Source organism: Oncorhynchus keta, chromosome 2 (genome assembly GCF_023373465.1).
Source record: "Oncorhynchus keta strain PuntledgeMale-10-30-2019 chromosome 2, Oket_V2, whole genome shotgun sequence".
Taxonomy (NCBI): Eukaryota; Metazoa; Chordata; class Actinopteri; order Salmoniformes; family Salmonidae; genus Oncorhynchus; species Oncorhynchus keta.
The window spans coordinates 62,458,028-62,475,277 of NC_068422.1; the positions used below are offsets into that span (position 1 = coordinate 62,458,028).

General features: G+C 41.9%; 1 protein-coding gene across 2 annotated transcripts in view; it reads left to right on the plus strand.

Annotated features, from left to right (window-relative positions):
* The window catches only part of LOC118358359 (myosin light chain kinase 3-like), a 34,376-nt gene that overhangs the window by 8,731 nt on the left and 8,395 nt on the right, over positions 1-17,250 (plus strand). The window contains exons 1-4 of one of the 2 annotated variants that reach the window (XM_035736102.1): positions 4,772-5,549; positions 13,886-13,979; positions 15,657-15,942; positions 16,680-17,218. In XM_035736102.1, the coding sequence (XP_035591995.1) occupies positions 5,004-5,549; positions 13,886-13,979; positions 15,657-15,942; positions 16,680-17,218 (1,465 nt within the window). In that variant the 5' untranslated portion in view covers positions 4,772-5,003. Of the gene's footprint in view, positions 1-4,771; positions 5,550-13,885; positions 13,980-15,656; positions 15,943-16,679; positions 17,219-17,250 lie in introns of those variants that run through there. The other variant, XM_035736111.2, reaches the window with a different exon arrangement.

Genomic DNA, 17,250 nt, shown 5'->3' on the forward strand with positions numbered 1-17,250 from the left:
TTCTGTCTGGTGCAGAGACAGAAAACAACTACCCACAAACACACAGGTGGGAACAGGCTACCTAAGTATGGTTCTCAATCAGAGACAACAATTGACAGCTACCTCTGATTGGGAACCATACCAGGCCAAACACATAGAAGTACAAAACATAGAATGCCCACCCCAACTCACGCCCTGACCAAACCAAAATAGAGACATAAAAAAGGAACTAAGGTCAGGACGTGACAGTCTGAGCAATGGGGCGGAGGTGAAACGTCCCTTGAGTAGACAGATGGCCTCGTCGGCTGCTGGGCTCCACACGAGGATACGGGGACCAACCTTGAGAAGAGAGGTGAGAGGGGCGGCGACGGAGCTGAAGTTCCTGATGAAATGGCAGTAGAAGTTGGAAAATCCCAAAAGCCTTTGTAACCCCTTTTTTTTGTGGTTGGGACTGGCCATGACCTGACCGCATCTACCTTCTTGTCAGCCATCCTCATTCCCTGCATGCTGATTTAGTAGCCTAAGCTAAGAAGGAAACTGCCTTGAAATTAGCACATCTCAGCCTTAAAAAAATGTTTTAACCAGGCAAGTCAGTTAAGAAGAAATTCTTATTTTCAATGACAGCCTAGGAACAGTGGGTTAATTGTCTTGTTCAGGGGCAGAACAACATATTTGAACCTTGTCAGCTCGGGGATTCGATCTAGCAACCTTTTGGTTACTAGCCCAATGCTCTAACCACTAGGCTACCTGCCGCCCAGCCTTGATGAAATGGTGGTTAGCCAGAAGGTGTTCCAGAACTGCTCAACATGAGTGATGTGATCCCACAGAGTAGCTGAGTAGACCAGGATGTCATCAATATACACGACCATCTTGCCTGGAACACTGACGGAGCATTGGCTAAGCCAAATGGATTCACCAAGTACTCGTAGTGGCCAGACATCGTGCTAAACACAGTCTTCCATTCACCCCTCTCCCAGATGCGGATGAGATTATATGCACTCTGTGAACTGGTGCACTGGTGATGAAGGGGATGTTCTCCTGATGGATTGACTCCACGGTGAGGGTGAGTGGTTGTGTGTGATGGTTCCGGATCCTAGTGGCCGATTATGGAGGGCTTGAACCGGGAAAAGAGACGCGAGCGGGTATGAGATAATGTTAAGAGAGGAGGCAAGGACCTGGTCAATAAAGTTCCCCGTGGCACCAGAATCCACTAATACTGTAGACACAGTACACGAGGGACAGTCAACTAGTGTGACGGACACCAACAGAGTTTAGCAGAAAGTGATTAAGATGGGATACTCACTCCTGCCCCAGGAGGTGGAAGATCATGTGACAGTCCCTCTGCTCTTATGGATCCTGGATTAGGAAGTGCCGGACACCGCTGGAGCTGGTGCCCTCCCTTGACCACAATACAGACAGAGCCCCAGCTGTCTCGTCCTGCATTGCTCCGCCGCGGTGAGGCGTGTGACCCCCTACCTTCATGGGTTCAGGCTCTGATCCAGAGTGTTCACAGAGGGAGGGAGGGAGGGAAGCGATGAGAGTACCTACGTTCCTGAAGTAGGTTATCCAGGCGGATGGAAGGTGTGCACGTACTCTACTCTGCAGCCGTCTGGTCCCCTGCCCCCTCTCTGCCCTCCGGAGGCAGAGATACATTTTAACAGAGCCATGAACCCCTCATATGAATCTCGCTCCTCCTCTCCTCTCTCCCAGACGTCCGTGGCCCATTACAACGCATGCTCAGTCAACAGATAAATAACCGTGGTAACCTTGGACCTCTCGGTGGTGGGGGCTCCCATCTGGTGTGTTAAGTAGACGGAGCACTAAAGTAGGAAGCCACGGGCATTTAGATGGGGTGCCGTCATATTTATCCGTGAGGGACAAACAGGCATCGCTGACCTGAGTAGGTTGCTGAATGGGCTGTTGTGCTGGCTCGACTGGTTGTAGAGTATCCTCCGCTAGTTGACGACAACGCCTCCCGGGTATGTTCGAGACGTTGCACACTGCAAAGAACCTCTTCCATAGCCATCCCTAGTTCTGCCAGTTGGTCATGGTATTGATGTAGAAGGTATCCCTGCTTGTTGACCGTCTGGGAGATATTCTGTTTTCCTGCTCCTTCCATTGTTGGAGTCAGTATTCTGTAACGGAGATGCTGAGAGTCGAGAAGCAGGTGCAGGTGAAATGTTTAATAAAACATCAAACATGGAACGAGCCAACTTAACAGCAGCGTCTACGCATTAAACACAGGATCAATACTGACTGGGGAAGGAACATAAGGGAGTGACAGATAGAGGGGAGGTAATAAGTGAGGTAATGGAGTCCATGTGTGCCTCATGATGATATGCAGGTGCGTGTAATGATTGATGCCAGGTGTGTGTAATGATGGATCCCAGGACCGGTGATTAGTATAACGGCGACGTCGAACGCCAGAGGGGGGGAGCGGGAGTAGACGTGGCGCGGCCTATATTTTAAGGGCCCACCCTACATTACCCATATTGAGCTTTATAAATAAAGAACCCAGTTTACATTCTGCCCATTAGACTGGGCCTAAGGGACTCAAGTCTACTACTTGGCGGTGTTACAGCTGCATATGGATGGTTCTATGGGCCATCCTCTGCTCTCCGGACCAGGAGAAAGGGACCCATCATTTCAGCAAATCATCTTATCTCTATTCACAGCACTGGGATGAAGACATGCAGTATCCTCAGAATGTATGATAACTGAATTAGGAGACAACACGTTTTGTCTTCTCAGAAATGGCCGTAACACATATTTGCCAGGAGGATTTTGCTTTCAAATGGTTTTCTAGAGCTCATTTGTCAACAGCTGAGCATGCTAGCCTAAACATATTTTATTAAGGTCTAGCTTGTTGAATCTTTGAAAATCACAGATTGCATCATTGAGGTCCATTTGTCATAGAACTGTCTTTTCAATAATAGTTTAAACAACAAACAGTATTTGCAATACCTGAAACTTTACTAATAACTGGGAGATGGGAAAGACCCATGCAGTACAAAATGCCAGGATGTTCCAAGAAAGCATTCCCATCCAATGGGACGGTAGGGGAGACGGTAGGGACTCTTACAAGACTCTTTTCAACATTAAAAGAAAGACAACGGTGTTGGGTGGTAATAGGGACTCTTTTTATTCTCATATTTTATTCCAACATGAAGTTATACGCCATCAAACACACTCTGCCCACTTGTGACAACCAGCCCCATCACAGGGTTGTCACAATGTTTGCTTGTAGCTTATTCTTTTTGTAATAGGAAATAACGCAATATAGCACACATGCTTAGAAATAGCTTTTCTTTGATAGAACGATATTCCTAACAGAATTCAGCATTTTATACCTTGAGAATAACGTATGATGTTTTTTGTATATCAAAATCAAAGTTTATTTGTCACTTGCGCCGAATACAACTGTGAAATTCTTATATATGTGTGTGTGCATGCGTATGTTTGCACACGCATGTGTACATGTGTGGGTGTGTGAAATAAAAAAGATGTGTGTGAGAGAGACAACACTCCCAGATAGCACAGACACCTTTGTCCAACAGATCTATACGTGATGCATTGGGAAGATGCAGTTTAGACATCGTTTGCTAATTAGCAAGACGTCTCACATTCTACATTCTAAATTCTAGAGTTCTACGTCGTTTATACGTCGGCCAGGCATCAACATTCTATTCTGATGTCTCGGTGACGTCTTCCCAATCTGCACATGCTCTCCACACTACATATTCCCAACACATTTTGATATGTCGGCCAAAGTTGTTTGTTTTTACTGGGAAGGGATGTCTTTATAGCAACAGCACAAAATAGCTTGGGATATATTGTATACTGGCAGTGGCAATGTCCCCGAACAGTATGGTTACAGTGGAGTTAATAGTGACAACCTACCCCACCAATGCTAGTTACCACATGGCTTCACTTAGCAACTCAGAAATAGGTTTGGAATAGCTCTCCTTTTCCTCCTTTTGATAAACATAATTTTTCATGTATAATCCCATAATTCAAACATTTATAAACTAAAATAACAAGACATACTTTATGTGTTTTATTTTATCTGTGAGAAACACATACATTCCACTCACCTCAATGTTTTGTCACGCTGACATGAATTGACAAGGCGGATGAGTTCTTTCAAAGAATTCACACATTTGAATCTTAAAATTATTACACAGCACACTCCAGATTGGGAGTAACAAGCACTGTGACAACCAACCCACGAGACAACCAACCCCAGTCTCCCCTACCCTGGACCAGAGGGAGAGGGCGACTACTTAGATTCCTGCTTGCACTTCATCATCATTCCTCTGTCTACAGAGGTTTATTTTTAAAGGGAGGTGTCAGCCAATGTCAAGTCACGTTCCTTTGAGCGATGATGGGGTACAGTCGCCCAATCAGAGAAGCTGTGATGGGCGGACCAGAACCTTTAGATCCACCAATGGTTCACTTCACTCTATCAGCACCAGTAAACACACTAAAACATATACAAACAAACAAGCAAACAAGCAAACAAACAACCTGTACATCCCAATGGGTCGGCAACATGACAATGGGTCAACATTTTAAAACAACACCCTTTTCAAAGCTCACAACATCTCTCTCTTAATACTGGCAAAATGCCATAATCAAAAGGTCATTCCGTGCATGCCCGCCAGTCAATAGCATCTTCTGAGGTTGAATTTAAATGTTTTGGTGACGTCAAGCGGCCATTGGAATTTTGGCAGTGGCGGGGGCTACTATATAAAAACGTTAGGACAGAGAGGTAGAGAGAGGGGAGGGGGGAGAGAAGTGGAAAGATAAGATAGCGAAGAGTTGGTGTTTATTTAAGTGGTGTCATGTCTCTGGCACATACAGACAACAGGGTCCGACAGAGCTGCCTGTATGGGAGAGGAACAACAACACCTCGGGAGCTTCAACTAAAATAGATCCAATGCAGCTTGGAGCAAGGTGGATTAGCACAGCTTCCGTTGTCTCACCTGACACTTGTTCCCCGCTGTGTGGAATTTCTTGGAACTATGAGTAAACCAGAGACATTGGCCTCCTGCATTGCCAAGATGTACGAGGGGGGTAAATTGGACAATGCTGGGGCCCCTTCTGGAGCAATGAAAAAGCCAACAAACAGCCTGCTGAACAGCCTGGGAGGCATGGAGGTCAAGCTGAATCAGCTGGAGGTGAAGGTGGAGAAGATAGCCTGCAGCCAGACAGAGGTCCTCAGAAGGCTGGACATGGTGTGCCAGGGCATGGGGACGCTGGAGAAGGACCTGGCCCAGCTCAGAAAGGACAGGGACAGGGACTCTCGTGGAGGTGGAGGGGACCCTTCTTTGTTCTCGGAGGTCAAGGTACTATGTGGGGAGACTGTGACGCTGCTGAAGAACCTGCAGCAGGAGGGTAAATGGCAACGGGAAAAGATTGAGGGAATAGAGAGCTCGGTTTCGGCCATGGACAAGCTCTGGGGATACGTGGGGGAAGTCTTCCGAAGCTCCAAGATAGTGGAGTTCATCTTGAAAGGCATCGTACCCTGGAGGAAACAGGGACTAATGTACATCCAAGCGGAGGAGGAGGTCAGTGAGGTCATCCTGAAGCAGGCTGGCACATCTTTGCCATTTCATTAAATGTGATGTCCTTAGGTGCTTAAAAATGTTTGAGTTATTTTGAGTTATGTTATTAACATCTGCTTTCATTTATTTTGTGAGCCATGACTCTCCGGTTCACCCTTACCCACTTAATTTAATAATTGTAAAGAACGCAGTGCATTCTGTATAGTGTACAGTGTACACTATCATTGTTTTGTTCTCACACTTTTAAATACTTCTCATTCAAATTGAGACATGAGGTCAAATTAGTTCATCATTTGCAGTACAGATATGCAATTTTCATCCTGTTTAGTTCACCACATGATGTGGTGTAAAATAAGGGGAACGATTTATCTTTGAAAATTACAAATCCATGCTTTGGGCTTGTGGGGAAATGATTTCAATGTTGGTGATTTGACTTCGATAACAGCATATTTGTTAAATGTTAACTCTTCGTAAATGGTCATTGCTATTTTCATAGGGCATGACCTAACATAATGAGGAAGTGTAAGTTGAAGGTGGGCGTTTGTCCAGCAAAATGTCAGTTGAAATCCCCAGTGCAAAGTGTTGCTACAGAGTAGCCTTGTGCAAAGTCACTGAACCTGGCGACCTGTGTCACTGTCGGACTGTCTCTAAAATGTTTCTCCAGCTGTTGGGAAACAATGTGAGCTGTTTCATTCGTGTTACTGTCAAGATAAGGCTGTTTGCTAGCATAAAATCCAAAGTGAAAATGAAGTGAGAGGGATTTGTCCCACTGACTATATGCTTTTCCCCCAAGCTCATGACAATTTAGGGTAAATAATCTGGATTATAATGTATGAAGAATCTCATCACTGGCATCTTGATTATCTTGACATTAAATACTAATGTGTGCTACAACATAAAGTAGCCTACTAACAAGCTATTAGAAGGCAGATGGAACGAAATGCTGGTCATCTATTCATTTGAATATAAAATTAGGAATTAGAATAGTAATTCAATAGGATCTCTATTTATTTATTGAAGCTTTATTTTATAAGGGAGTCGTACTGAGACCAAGGTCTCTTTTACAGATGAGTACTGAATTATAGAAATGACAGAAAATACACACTACAAAATATAAATACAAAATGCAAGCAAAAATCTTTTTTATTTTATTTATTTATTTAACCTTTATTTAACCAGGAAGGGCTCATTGAGATTAAACTCTTTTTCATGAGCACCCTGGCCAAGATAGGCAGCACCAAGTCATTACAAAAAAATTACAGACAGACAACATGAAAAACTACAAGTAATCTAGTAAAAACCATTGAATTCACAAAAGTATAAAACAGCAAATTAAAAACATTGACAGGTCAGGGAATCAGCCTCAAAATCCTTCATCAGTGATTTAAAAACACCAATCGGGACAAGTTCTTCCAGTTTAAAAGTATTTTGTAAGGTGTTCCAAGACGATGGTGCAGAGTACATAAAAGCCCTTTTACCAAATTCAGTTCGGACATTTGGAACAGTTAGCAGGATAAAGTCCAGCGAACGAAGAGAGTACCCACCACATTTCTGAACAATAAAAATGCACAAATAAAAAGGTAGTAAACCCAAAATGGCTTTGTAAATAAAAGTATACCAGTGACTGAGCCTACGAGTGACTAGAGAAGGACAGCCAACCCTGGTATAAAAAGTGCAGTGGTGCGTAAGGGTTTTGCAGTTTAAAATAAATCTCAAAGTGCCATGGTAAAGAGTGTCAATTGATCTCAAACACTGAGCGGATGCATTCATATTTAAAATATCCCTATAGTCTAGTAAAGGCATAAATGTAGCTGATACTAGCCTCCTTCTGGCTTCAAAAGAATAACAGGCCTTATTCCTAAAATAAAATCCCAATTTCAGCTTCAATTTTTTTGTAAGTTGTTGAATATGCAATTTAAAAGAGAGGCTGTCATCAATTAAAATTCCAAGATATTTATATGAGGTTACAACCTCAATTTCCTTGCCCTGACAAGTAGTAATATGTGAAAGGTTCAGAGGTCTATTTCTTGCATTAGAAAACACCATTAGTTTAGTTTTGTCAATATTGAGGATAAGCTTCAATTGACACAAGGTATGTTGAACAGTATAAAAACAGTTTGCATGTTCTGGAAAGATTTTGTAAGAGACGAGGCACAACAGTAAATAACAGTATCATCAGCATAAAAATGAAGTTGTGCATTTTGGACATTTTTGTCTAAATCATTTATATAAATAGTGAATAAGAGAGGACCAAGTACAGAGCCTTGGGGCACACCATTCAAGACAGACAATTTAACAGACATAAGCCCATCAAATTGAGTGCACTGAGTTCTATCAGACAGATAGTTAGCAAACCATGCAACTGCATGCTCCGAAAGACCTACACTCGACAATCTCTGCCTTAGTATAGGATGATCAACTGTATCAAAAGCCTTAGAGAGATCAATAAAAAGTGAGACACCGTGCTGTTTTTTGTCAATCGCTTCAGTGATATAATTTAAAACCTTCATGGTTGCTGTAATTGTGCAATGCTTCTTCCTGAAGCCCGATTGGTACATTGATAAAATAGAGTTAGTAAATAAAAACTATTTTAGCTGTTCACTTACAAGGGTTTCAAGTATTTTCACTTTCACCAGGGGTGACAGCTTTGAGATTGGCTTATAATTATTTAAAAGATTTGGATCTCCCCAGATCTTTGGAATTTCATTACATTCCAGGGTTAGATTGAACAGAGATGTAAATGGTTCAGCTATGAAATCAGCTGCCAGATGATACAAAGTGCTCATTGAAACAATTCAGCATTTCAGTTTTGTCATATATAGCAACAGAGTCATTCAAAACACATGACGGTAATTCATTAACATCACTGTTACCAGACATAAACTTAATAGCCTTCCAGAACTTTCTAGGGTCATTCAGGTTATCAGTGGTAACAGACATAAAATATTCAGACTTGGCCTTCCTGAGAAGAAAATAACACTTGTTTTTCGTAACTGCCTAAAAATAAGCCAATCAGCATCAGAACATGATTTCCTTGCTTTAGCCCAGGCTAGATTACGGTTGTGAATAATACAAGACAGCTCAGAAGAAAACCATGGATTATCCCGCCCTTTAACCCTGAACTTGCGGAATGGGGCATGTTTGTTTACTATTTGGGAGAAACCATCATGAAAGAATTTCCAGGCAGTTTCCACATTAGGGATAAAAACTCAATCTTGCTCCAGTCAAAATAAAACAAATCATGAAAGAAAGCCTGCTCATTAAAACACTTCAAATTTCTCTTACGAATAAAACGTGGGATGGTCTTTGGAACCTTAGTATTTCTAACAGCAACAACAGCACAATGGTCACTTAAATCATTACAAAAAACACCAACCGCAGAATATTTATGTGGAACATTTGTCAATATCAAATCAATCCGGGTAGATTTTTCTGGGCATTTATGATTTGGGCGAGTGGGTGAGTTAATCAACTGGGTAAGATTCATAGAATTACAAAATATTTTGATTTACCTATCTCAGTAGAGACCAAAGGCATTTCCAGAGTTAACCATCCCGGAGACCGGATGTGTTAATTCGCACGTCTAAAGTTTAGTAAAGATGTTAGCTACAGTGGGACTTTTTGTAAAAGGGCTTTATAAATTAAGACATAGCAATGTATCAACCTACGCAATATCAAAGAGGTCCAACTAACTTTCTGGTAGAGAATGCAGTGATGAGCACTAAAACTGTTGCCTGTAATGATAAACTGCATCTAACGGCTCTAATGAAGTGGCAGTTGCGTTCATATAGATCCGGGGTGGGCAACTCCAGTCCTCCGAGGGCCCGATTGGTGTCACACTTCTTCTACATCCCTAGCAAATTGCCCACCTCTGACATAGATCATGTCGCCATAGTCTAGGACCGATAGGAACGTCGACTGAATAATCTGCTTTCTACTAATTAGCAAGAGCCAGGGTCTATTTCTATAGAAGCCCATTTTTATTCTCAGCTACTTAACTAACTGGTCAATATGCTTTTTAAAAGACAGCTTTTCATCTATCCAGATTGCCAGATATGTATAAGCCGGGACACGATCAATATGGACACCATCAAAAGTGCATATGCTTAAATCGTTATTTTTTATGCTCTAGACTCCAGTGAGTATCCATCCTCCTGTGTGGTTCAGATGGTAGAGAATGACATTTGCAATGCCTGGGTTGTGGGTTTGATTCCCATGGGGGGGGCACAAAAAAAATTTATGTACTCACTACTGTAAGTCGTGTGTCTGCTAAATGACGTAAATGTAAACAATATATACTTAGTTTTACCTGCAATGCTAATTTCAGGGCAATAAAGTTTTTCTGTAATACAAGGAATGCAGCCTGTAGTTCAGGTAGAGCCTGGTCAACCATGGGGGCAAAAGCATACACAAAAGTATCATAGGCATACAAATGCAGGTTACAATTTTTTACAGAAAGGTCAATATTGTTAATGGAAACAGTAAAAAATACAGGGCCCAGAACCCTGCGGGACACCTTTCATATTATCCTGATTTAACACCACCAGTAGATTCACATTGAGTTCTATCTGTCAAGTCATTTATTAACCAGTTACATGCAGCCTGGTCTAGGCCAATTGAAGAAAGCCTCTGAATTAGCAGTGAGTGATCAACAGTATCGAAAGCCTTTGACAGGTCAATGAAGAGGGCAGCACAATGTTGCCTTTTATCCATACAGTTAACCACATCATGACTGGGTATAAAACCTGACTGATGTACATTTAGAATGCATTTCAAAGATAAGACAGATCTTAGCTGATACTTTAGCTGGGCAAGAATGCTTCGAAATAAGGCCACCTTTGTGAAGGGGGAGTACATGGGCTGTCTTCCAAACCTTGGGGATAGTACCAGATATAACAGTCCAGTAAAAAATCTGGGTTAATTATTCAGCTATCAAGGCGGCAGAGAGCTGCAGCAAAAATGGATCAAGCATATCAGCCTCAGTGGAGCTAGAGGCTGGCAAAGGGAAGAGCAGTAGATTGACTGACCAGGGTCAGTTAAACCACCATTTCTCTAAAATAAAAATCCTGTCAAGATAAAATTAGGACTAAAAGCATAATTTATCCCATTCTTCACAGTTATGATGCCAGAGTCAGACAGAACTTGTTTAGGCAGGGATGAAGAGGAATTTGTACACTTCATAGCATTTACTGTTTTCCAAAAATGATCAACAGCAGAGCAAGAGATAGAGCTTAGAAAGTAGCTTGACTAAACTTTCTTAATCGAGATAGTATCTGTTTCTCAATTGCCTTAAAGACTGCCAGTCCACTACAGAGTCAGTTTTCCTTCCGTTGTTCCAGGCCTGATTTCTCACCTGAATGAGCTGAGATAGATCTAACTCTTGGTTTTCTTCTGAGCTATCTTTGAATCTGAATTGTTTAAAAGGGGCATGTTTATCTTCCAGAACAGGTATTCCCAAACTGGGGGTGGTACGCGCAATGCCGTCGGGGGTACGGCAAATAAAAACGTGATTCACATTTTCAAAAATACATTTTTTGAATTGGAAAAACGTTTTAAAAAATCTTCTTCACATTTTCAAACAGCCCATTTATATTTTAGTTTTTTTTCTCCCTGAGTAGCATCGTTTCACTGCCAAAAATAAAATTAAACCATCTTGTGTTCAGCGAAATAACAACACAATGTCAAATACAGTTAGCCTAGTCAAATAATTAACATCCAATCGCATTAACCATTACTCTCTTACGGGAATTCCACTAACGGCCCGTATGTAGACAAACGTAGTTGCTGCTCATGTTGGTATCTGTACTGATGGCGCAAATGCCATGACTGGGAGACATTGTGGAGTTACTCCCGACGCCACTTGGGTACACTGCAGCATCCACCGAGAGGCTCTTGCTGCCAAGGGAATGCCCGACAGCTTGAAATACATTTTGGACACTACAGTGAAAATGGTTAACTTTGTTAAAGCAAGGCCTTTGAACTCTCGTGTATTTTCTGCACTGTGTAAAGATATGGGCAGCGAGCATGTAACGCTTTTACAACATACAGAAATGCTCTGGTTATCAAGGGACAAAGTATTGACATGTTTTTTAAATTGAGAGACAAGCTTAAAGTTTTCTTTACTAGCCATAATTTTCACTTGTCTGGCTTCTTGCATGATGATGAGTTTCTCACATCTGTAACGGTTTTCTAATGGTGAAGGAGAGTCGGACCAAACTGCAGCGTGTAGATTGCGATCCATGTTTAATAAAACAACATAATACGAATCAAAACACAAACTCAACAAAACAGTAAACGTAATGAAAGCCGAAACAGCCTAAACTGGTGCAAACTAACACAGAATAAGGACATCAAGACACTAAGGACAATCACCCACAACACAACCAAAGAATATGGCTGCCTAAATATGGTTCCCAATCAGAGACAACGATAAACACCTGATTCTCATTGAGAACCACTTCAGACAGCCATAGGACAATCACCCATTTTCTAGAGCCAACTCAGTGTTAGGTATACAGGAGACGGTGGCTAAATCAGAGTAGAACATGTCTTGTAAAAATCCTTGAGGGGAAAACTTTTAAAAATGTGTCTTCTTAATTAAATGAGAATTAGCATTTTGCTGTTTCGTATCTCTAATACATATTATGGGACAATGATCACTGATATCATGTGTAAATACTCAGCTAGACAAATATTTATGCGGGTTATTATGAATTAAATCAATCAAAGAGGAGTTAACAGGAATTTTCACTTTTCGCCATGTGGGCTTTGACATCAATTGAGTGAGTTTAAAATCAATGCATATGCATTGAGGCCAGGGATAGCCAATTCAGATTCAAATCCCCTAAAATGACCCAACTCCGAAGACAGAAAAGGTGTTAAACACTCAGATATAGCACCAATATAAGTCTTGTAAAACAATGTGGCCTCAATGGCCACACAAGTACTCTTAGATCTCTACCTGGCACAGCCAGAAGAGGAGCCACTTAGCCCAATATTGGACTAAAGGAGCCTAACTTTACTCCTTTGTCCTTTTCCATGCTCTGTTTAAAGGGCGAATTGGCTCTGGAATCCAAAACAGCCAAATACTCCATCTAAACATGAATCATGTCTCTATTTTGGTAAAGTTCTAGAAATATAAATCCTATACTTTCACATCACTTCAAAATGCACACTTACTATACACTGTTTTAACCTCTATTAACACAGTTGCAGCCAACATTATTTTTCAGTGACAACACGTTTGTGGCATCTGTCTTCCGTTTACACACAGCTGTTCGAAGATGCAGCGAGCTAATTAGCACAGGTAGTCCACTCTGTCTACCGTCTGTTTTCGGTAAACAAGCACTGTAACCTAATATGGCCGTGTTGGAACCCTAACCCAAAAAAGGTGAGTATCAATTTAACCTTGCATGGTCGGAACTAGAAGCATTTCACTACACTCGCATTAACATCTGCTAACCATTTGTATGTGACAAATAACATTTGCTTTGATTCTGCTTTTGGAAAATTATTATATGAAAGATAAGGTCGCGGATCTGGACAAAAATCCTCCTTACATAAGACGCCTTCGTCCAAGGAATCTTTTGTGCCATGAAATGGAACTGACAGTCAAGGGCTACTAGCCACTGTGCTAATGCCTCTGCATTGCTTGCTCTTAAGGGTTTGAGGCTCACAAAAAAACTTTGTGACTGCTGGTGTAAAAAGGGCTTTATAAAATACATTTGATTAATAGATTGAAATGTAGATCTTTTTTTGGGGGGGTGGAGATAGTGTAGTTTAATGCAGTGTTCGTAAATAGTCTGATCGCGTTAGGCAGACAGATGGACTCTAATGAGAGCCAGTAAGGTATGCCGTGCGATCACACAGTTGCCCACCCATGCTATGACCCTGCGGTGTACTTCCAGGCCAGATCCCCTGTTGGCATCTCCCAGTTACTCATGGCTTAGAGTAAACTAATAACAGAGTCCAGCTGAGTCGGCCCAGTAGGCATCTGTTATCAGTTATGTGTTGTCATTTCAAATATGTCACACTAGTTCATCATTAATACTAAAAAGACTGTGCCTCAATCATTCTCCATGCCTCAAGTCTATGCCTGAAGTTTTGGCAATGTGGTGATGAGTGGATGTGAACAAACATTTAGATCAGATATTTCAGCCTTTTAACTTGTTTTTTTCTTTATCCTGTTTGATATATGTGGTTTATCTTGTTCAAACTTGATATCATACATACTCCTGGAATTGACCTACTATACCACATTGGTGGTAGAATGATTGTTAGACCTGATTGTGAGGAAGTAGTAAGGAACAATATATATGAAGGATGTTCTCTTCCCTCAGAAAACTAAATCAGAAGATAGCAGCATAAAGCCTAAAGTCACTCTTTGCGACCAGGAGACTCAGGTCCAGGAGGAGGGCTTACGAATCGCCACAGGTAAGCTGGACTTGTCTCTGTGTTATCGGTTGGCATTGATTTTAAAAAATTCAGTTGTTTTCAATCAATCAATTAATCAATCAAATATTATTTATACAGTACCAGTCTTTATTTTTTACTATTTTCTACATTGTAGAATAATAGTGAAGACATCAAAACTATGACATAACACACATGGAATCATGTAGTAACCATAAAAGTGTTAAACTAATCAAAATATATTTTATATTTGAGATTCTTCAAAGTAGTCACCCTTTGCCTTGATGACAGCTTTTCACACTCTTGCATTCTCTCAACCAGCTTGCATTTGGAATGCATTTAAATTAACAGGTGTGCCTTGTTTGTTATAGACCAAGTCCATATTATGGCAAAAACAGCTCAAATAAGCAAAGAGAAATGACAGTCCATCATTACTATTGTACATGAAGGTCAGTAAATCCGGAAAATTTCAAGAACTTCAAGTGCAGTCGTAAAAACCATCAAGCGCTATGATGAAACTGGCTCTCATGAGGACCGCCACAGGAAAGGAAGACCCAGAGTTAACTCTGCTGCAGAGGATAAGTTCATTATAGTCACCAGCCTCAGAAATCGGGAATTAACTGCACCTCAGATTGCGGCCCAAAAACATGCTTCACAGAGTTCAAGTAACAGACACATCTCAACATCAACTGTTCAGAGGAGACTGCATGAATCAGGCCTTCATGGTTCAATTTCTGCAAAGAAACCACTACTAAAGGTCACCAATAAGAAGAAGAGACTGGCTTGGGCCAAAAAACACGAGCAATAGACATTAGACCGGTGGATATCTGTCCTTTGGTCTGATGAGTTCAAATTTGAGATTTTTGATTCCAACTGACGTGTTTTTGTGAGACGCAGAGTAGCTGAACGGATAATATCTGCATGTGTGGTTCCAACCGTGAAGCATGGAGGAGGAGGTGTGATTGTGTGTGGGTGCTTTGCTGGTGACACTTTCCGTGATTTATTTAGAATAAATCTGCATCAATACGCCATCCTATCTGGTTAGCGCTTAGTGGGACTATCATTTGTTTTTCAATAGGACAATGACCCAAAACACATCTCCAGGCTGTGTAAGGGCTATTTGACGATAAAGGAGAGTGATGGAGTGCTGCATCAGATGACCTGGCCTCCACAATCACCCGACCTCAACCAAATTGAGATGGTTTGGGATGAGTTGGACCGCAGAGTGAAGAAATACAGCCAACAAGTGTGCAATATATGTGAGAACTACTTCAAGATGGTTAGAAAAGCATTCCTCGTGAAGCTGGTTGAGAGAATGCCAATAGTGTGAAAAGCTGTCGTCAAGGCAAAGGGTGGCTACATTGATGAATCTAAAATTGAACATATATTTTGATTTGTTTAACAGCAGAGGTAACTCTGGGTTTTCCATTCCTGTGGCGGTCCTCATGAGAGCCAGTTTCATCATAGCGCTTGATGGTTTTTGCGACTGCACTTGAAGTTCTTGGAATTTTCCAGATTTACTGACCTTCATCTCTAATAGTAATGATGGACTGTCATTTCTCTTTGCTTATTTGAGCTGTTCTTGCCATAATATGGACTTGGTCTTTAACAAACAAGGCACACCTGTTAATTTAAAAGCAAATTAGTGATTACTTGAGCTAACTCCTTCTCATACGTCTGTTGCTGTTCTCCCCACAGGTGACAAGCCGGTGGTAGAACTCCCTGTAAAGGAAACGAAGGCCACAGACCATGAAGTGGAAGTCCCAAATCCTCCTGAGCATGATCCCTGCAGGTTATCAGAAGCTCTCACAGAGGGCCCTGCAGTCGACGAGGCCTTATTCCCATCTTCCAATAGTAAAGGCTCTCGCAAGCCCAAAGAGGTCACCTTAAAGAGCAGAGAGCCCACCAGAGTTCAGACCTTCGCCTCTGATGTGGTCGTAGCTCAGGTGGAGGTCACCATCGAAGTGCTTTCTGAGCTGAGGAGGTAGGCTGTCACTGATTCATAACCAAAAGAAAATACCAGAATTCCAAAGGGCAATCTCTCTTCTTATTTAAGTGCTTTTTTTGTCAACAAATAGCAGCACCATTACTCCCAACAGGGTTATGAGAAGTGTGACAGGTGGAGCTGTTGAGTTGACGTCAATTGTCATCGAAGAGATAACAAAGCACTTGCACTCACTGACCTACACTTTCAGCTAGAAATGTGAACGCACGGGGGGATATGATAAATGATCCTCAAGCTAAACCCCACTGCTGCCTTTTCATGTCTCTAGTGAAAGGTTTTCAAGTGGCAGTGGGCTCTCACTAGTAGGGTGAGTAGGGTGAGCAACACGAGGTACATGCTGAAGGGAATACAGAACATCAAAGGGTTCTCCTGTTGCCAATTTTTACATGCCTACTAAGTGGTATTTCAAGAATGGGGGGTACTTAACATGAGAATCAGCATCTATCTCTACTCATAGCCTATAACTTTTATTGTTACTATCCATATTTTGACCTGCAGTATTGGAACCCGGAGCATAATATTTTCACTGTACCCTGCAATTACATCTGCATCCCTGTATATGTGACTAATAAACACCATCTAAAATGTCATCTAATATATTGCCGTCACCTTGTTTTCATTAGTTACATGTATATTCTGTTTCATTAATGAAGAAAAAGTGTAGGTCTGTGCATTGTTCAAACATTGACTGTTTTGTAATGTTACTGTGTTGCTAGGACTCCTGATGTGACCTTGATTTCGGTGGGGAGTGAGTTTGACAGTCAGTACGTCAAAGTCAAGGAGACAGAGGTTCCACAAGATCCAGAACCCACTGCATCTCAGCCACCTACCTCCACCACTGAGGAGCAACTGCCGGAGCAACTCTCGGGGCAACCCCCGGGGGAAGCCGCTGAAAGTCTCCCTCTTCCTTCCAAGGAGGACACTTTCCCTGAAGAGGACTTTACAAAGGCTGCGGTCAGTCCTCAGGAGCCAGTTATCATTGTAACACCACCAACCCCATACAGCAGTGCGCTAACAAGCCCACTGGATGTGGTCACCAAACCGGAAGCAGAGTCAGTAACGATGGTCCCTCAGGTCCAGCCTGAGCCTGTGTCGGCCACAGAGCAGCGAAAACCTGTTCCACCTCAACCAGAGTCTGAGACAGTGAAAGATTCTGCGGAACCAGTTATTCCTCAGCCAACTCCCCCTTTAGTTGTTAAAAACCCTACAGCAACTGCACAGGGGGCAGCTCTGGATGCACAACAATTGGTCATAGGTGAGAAGGGCAATATCAATGTCAATTTCAGC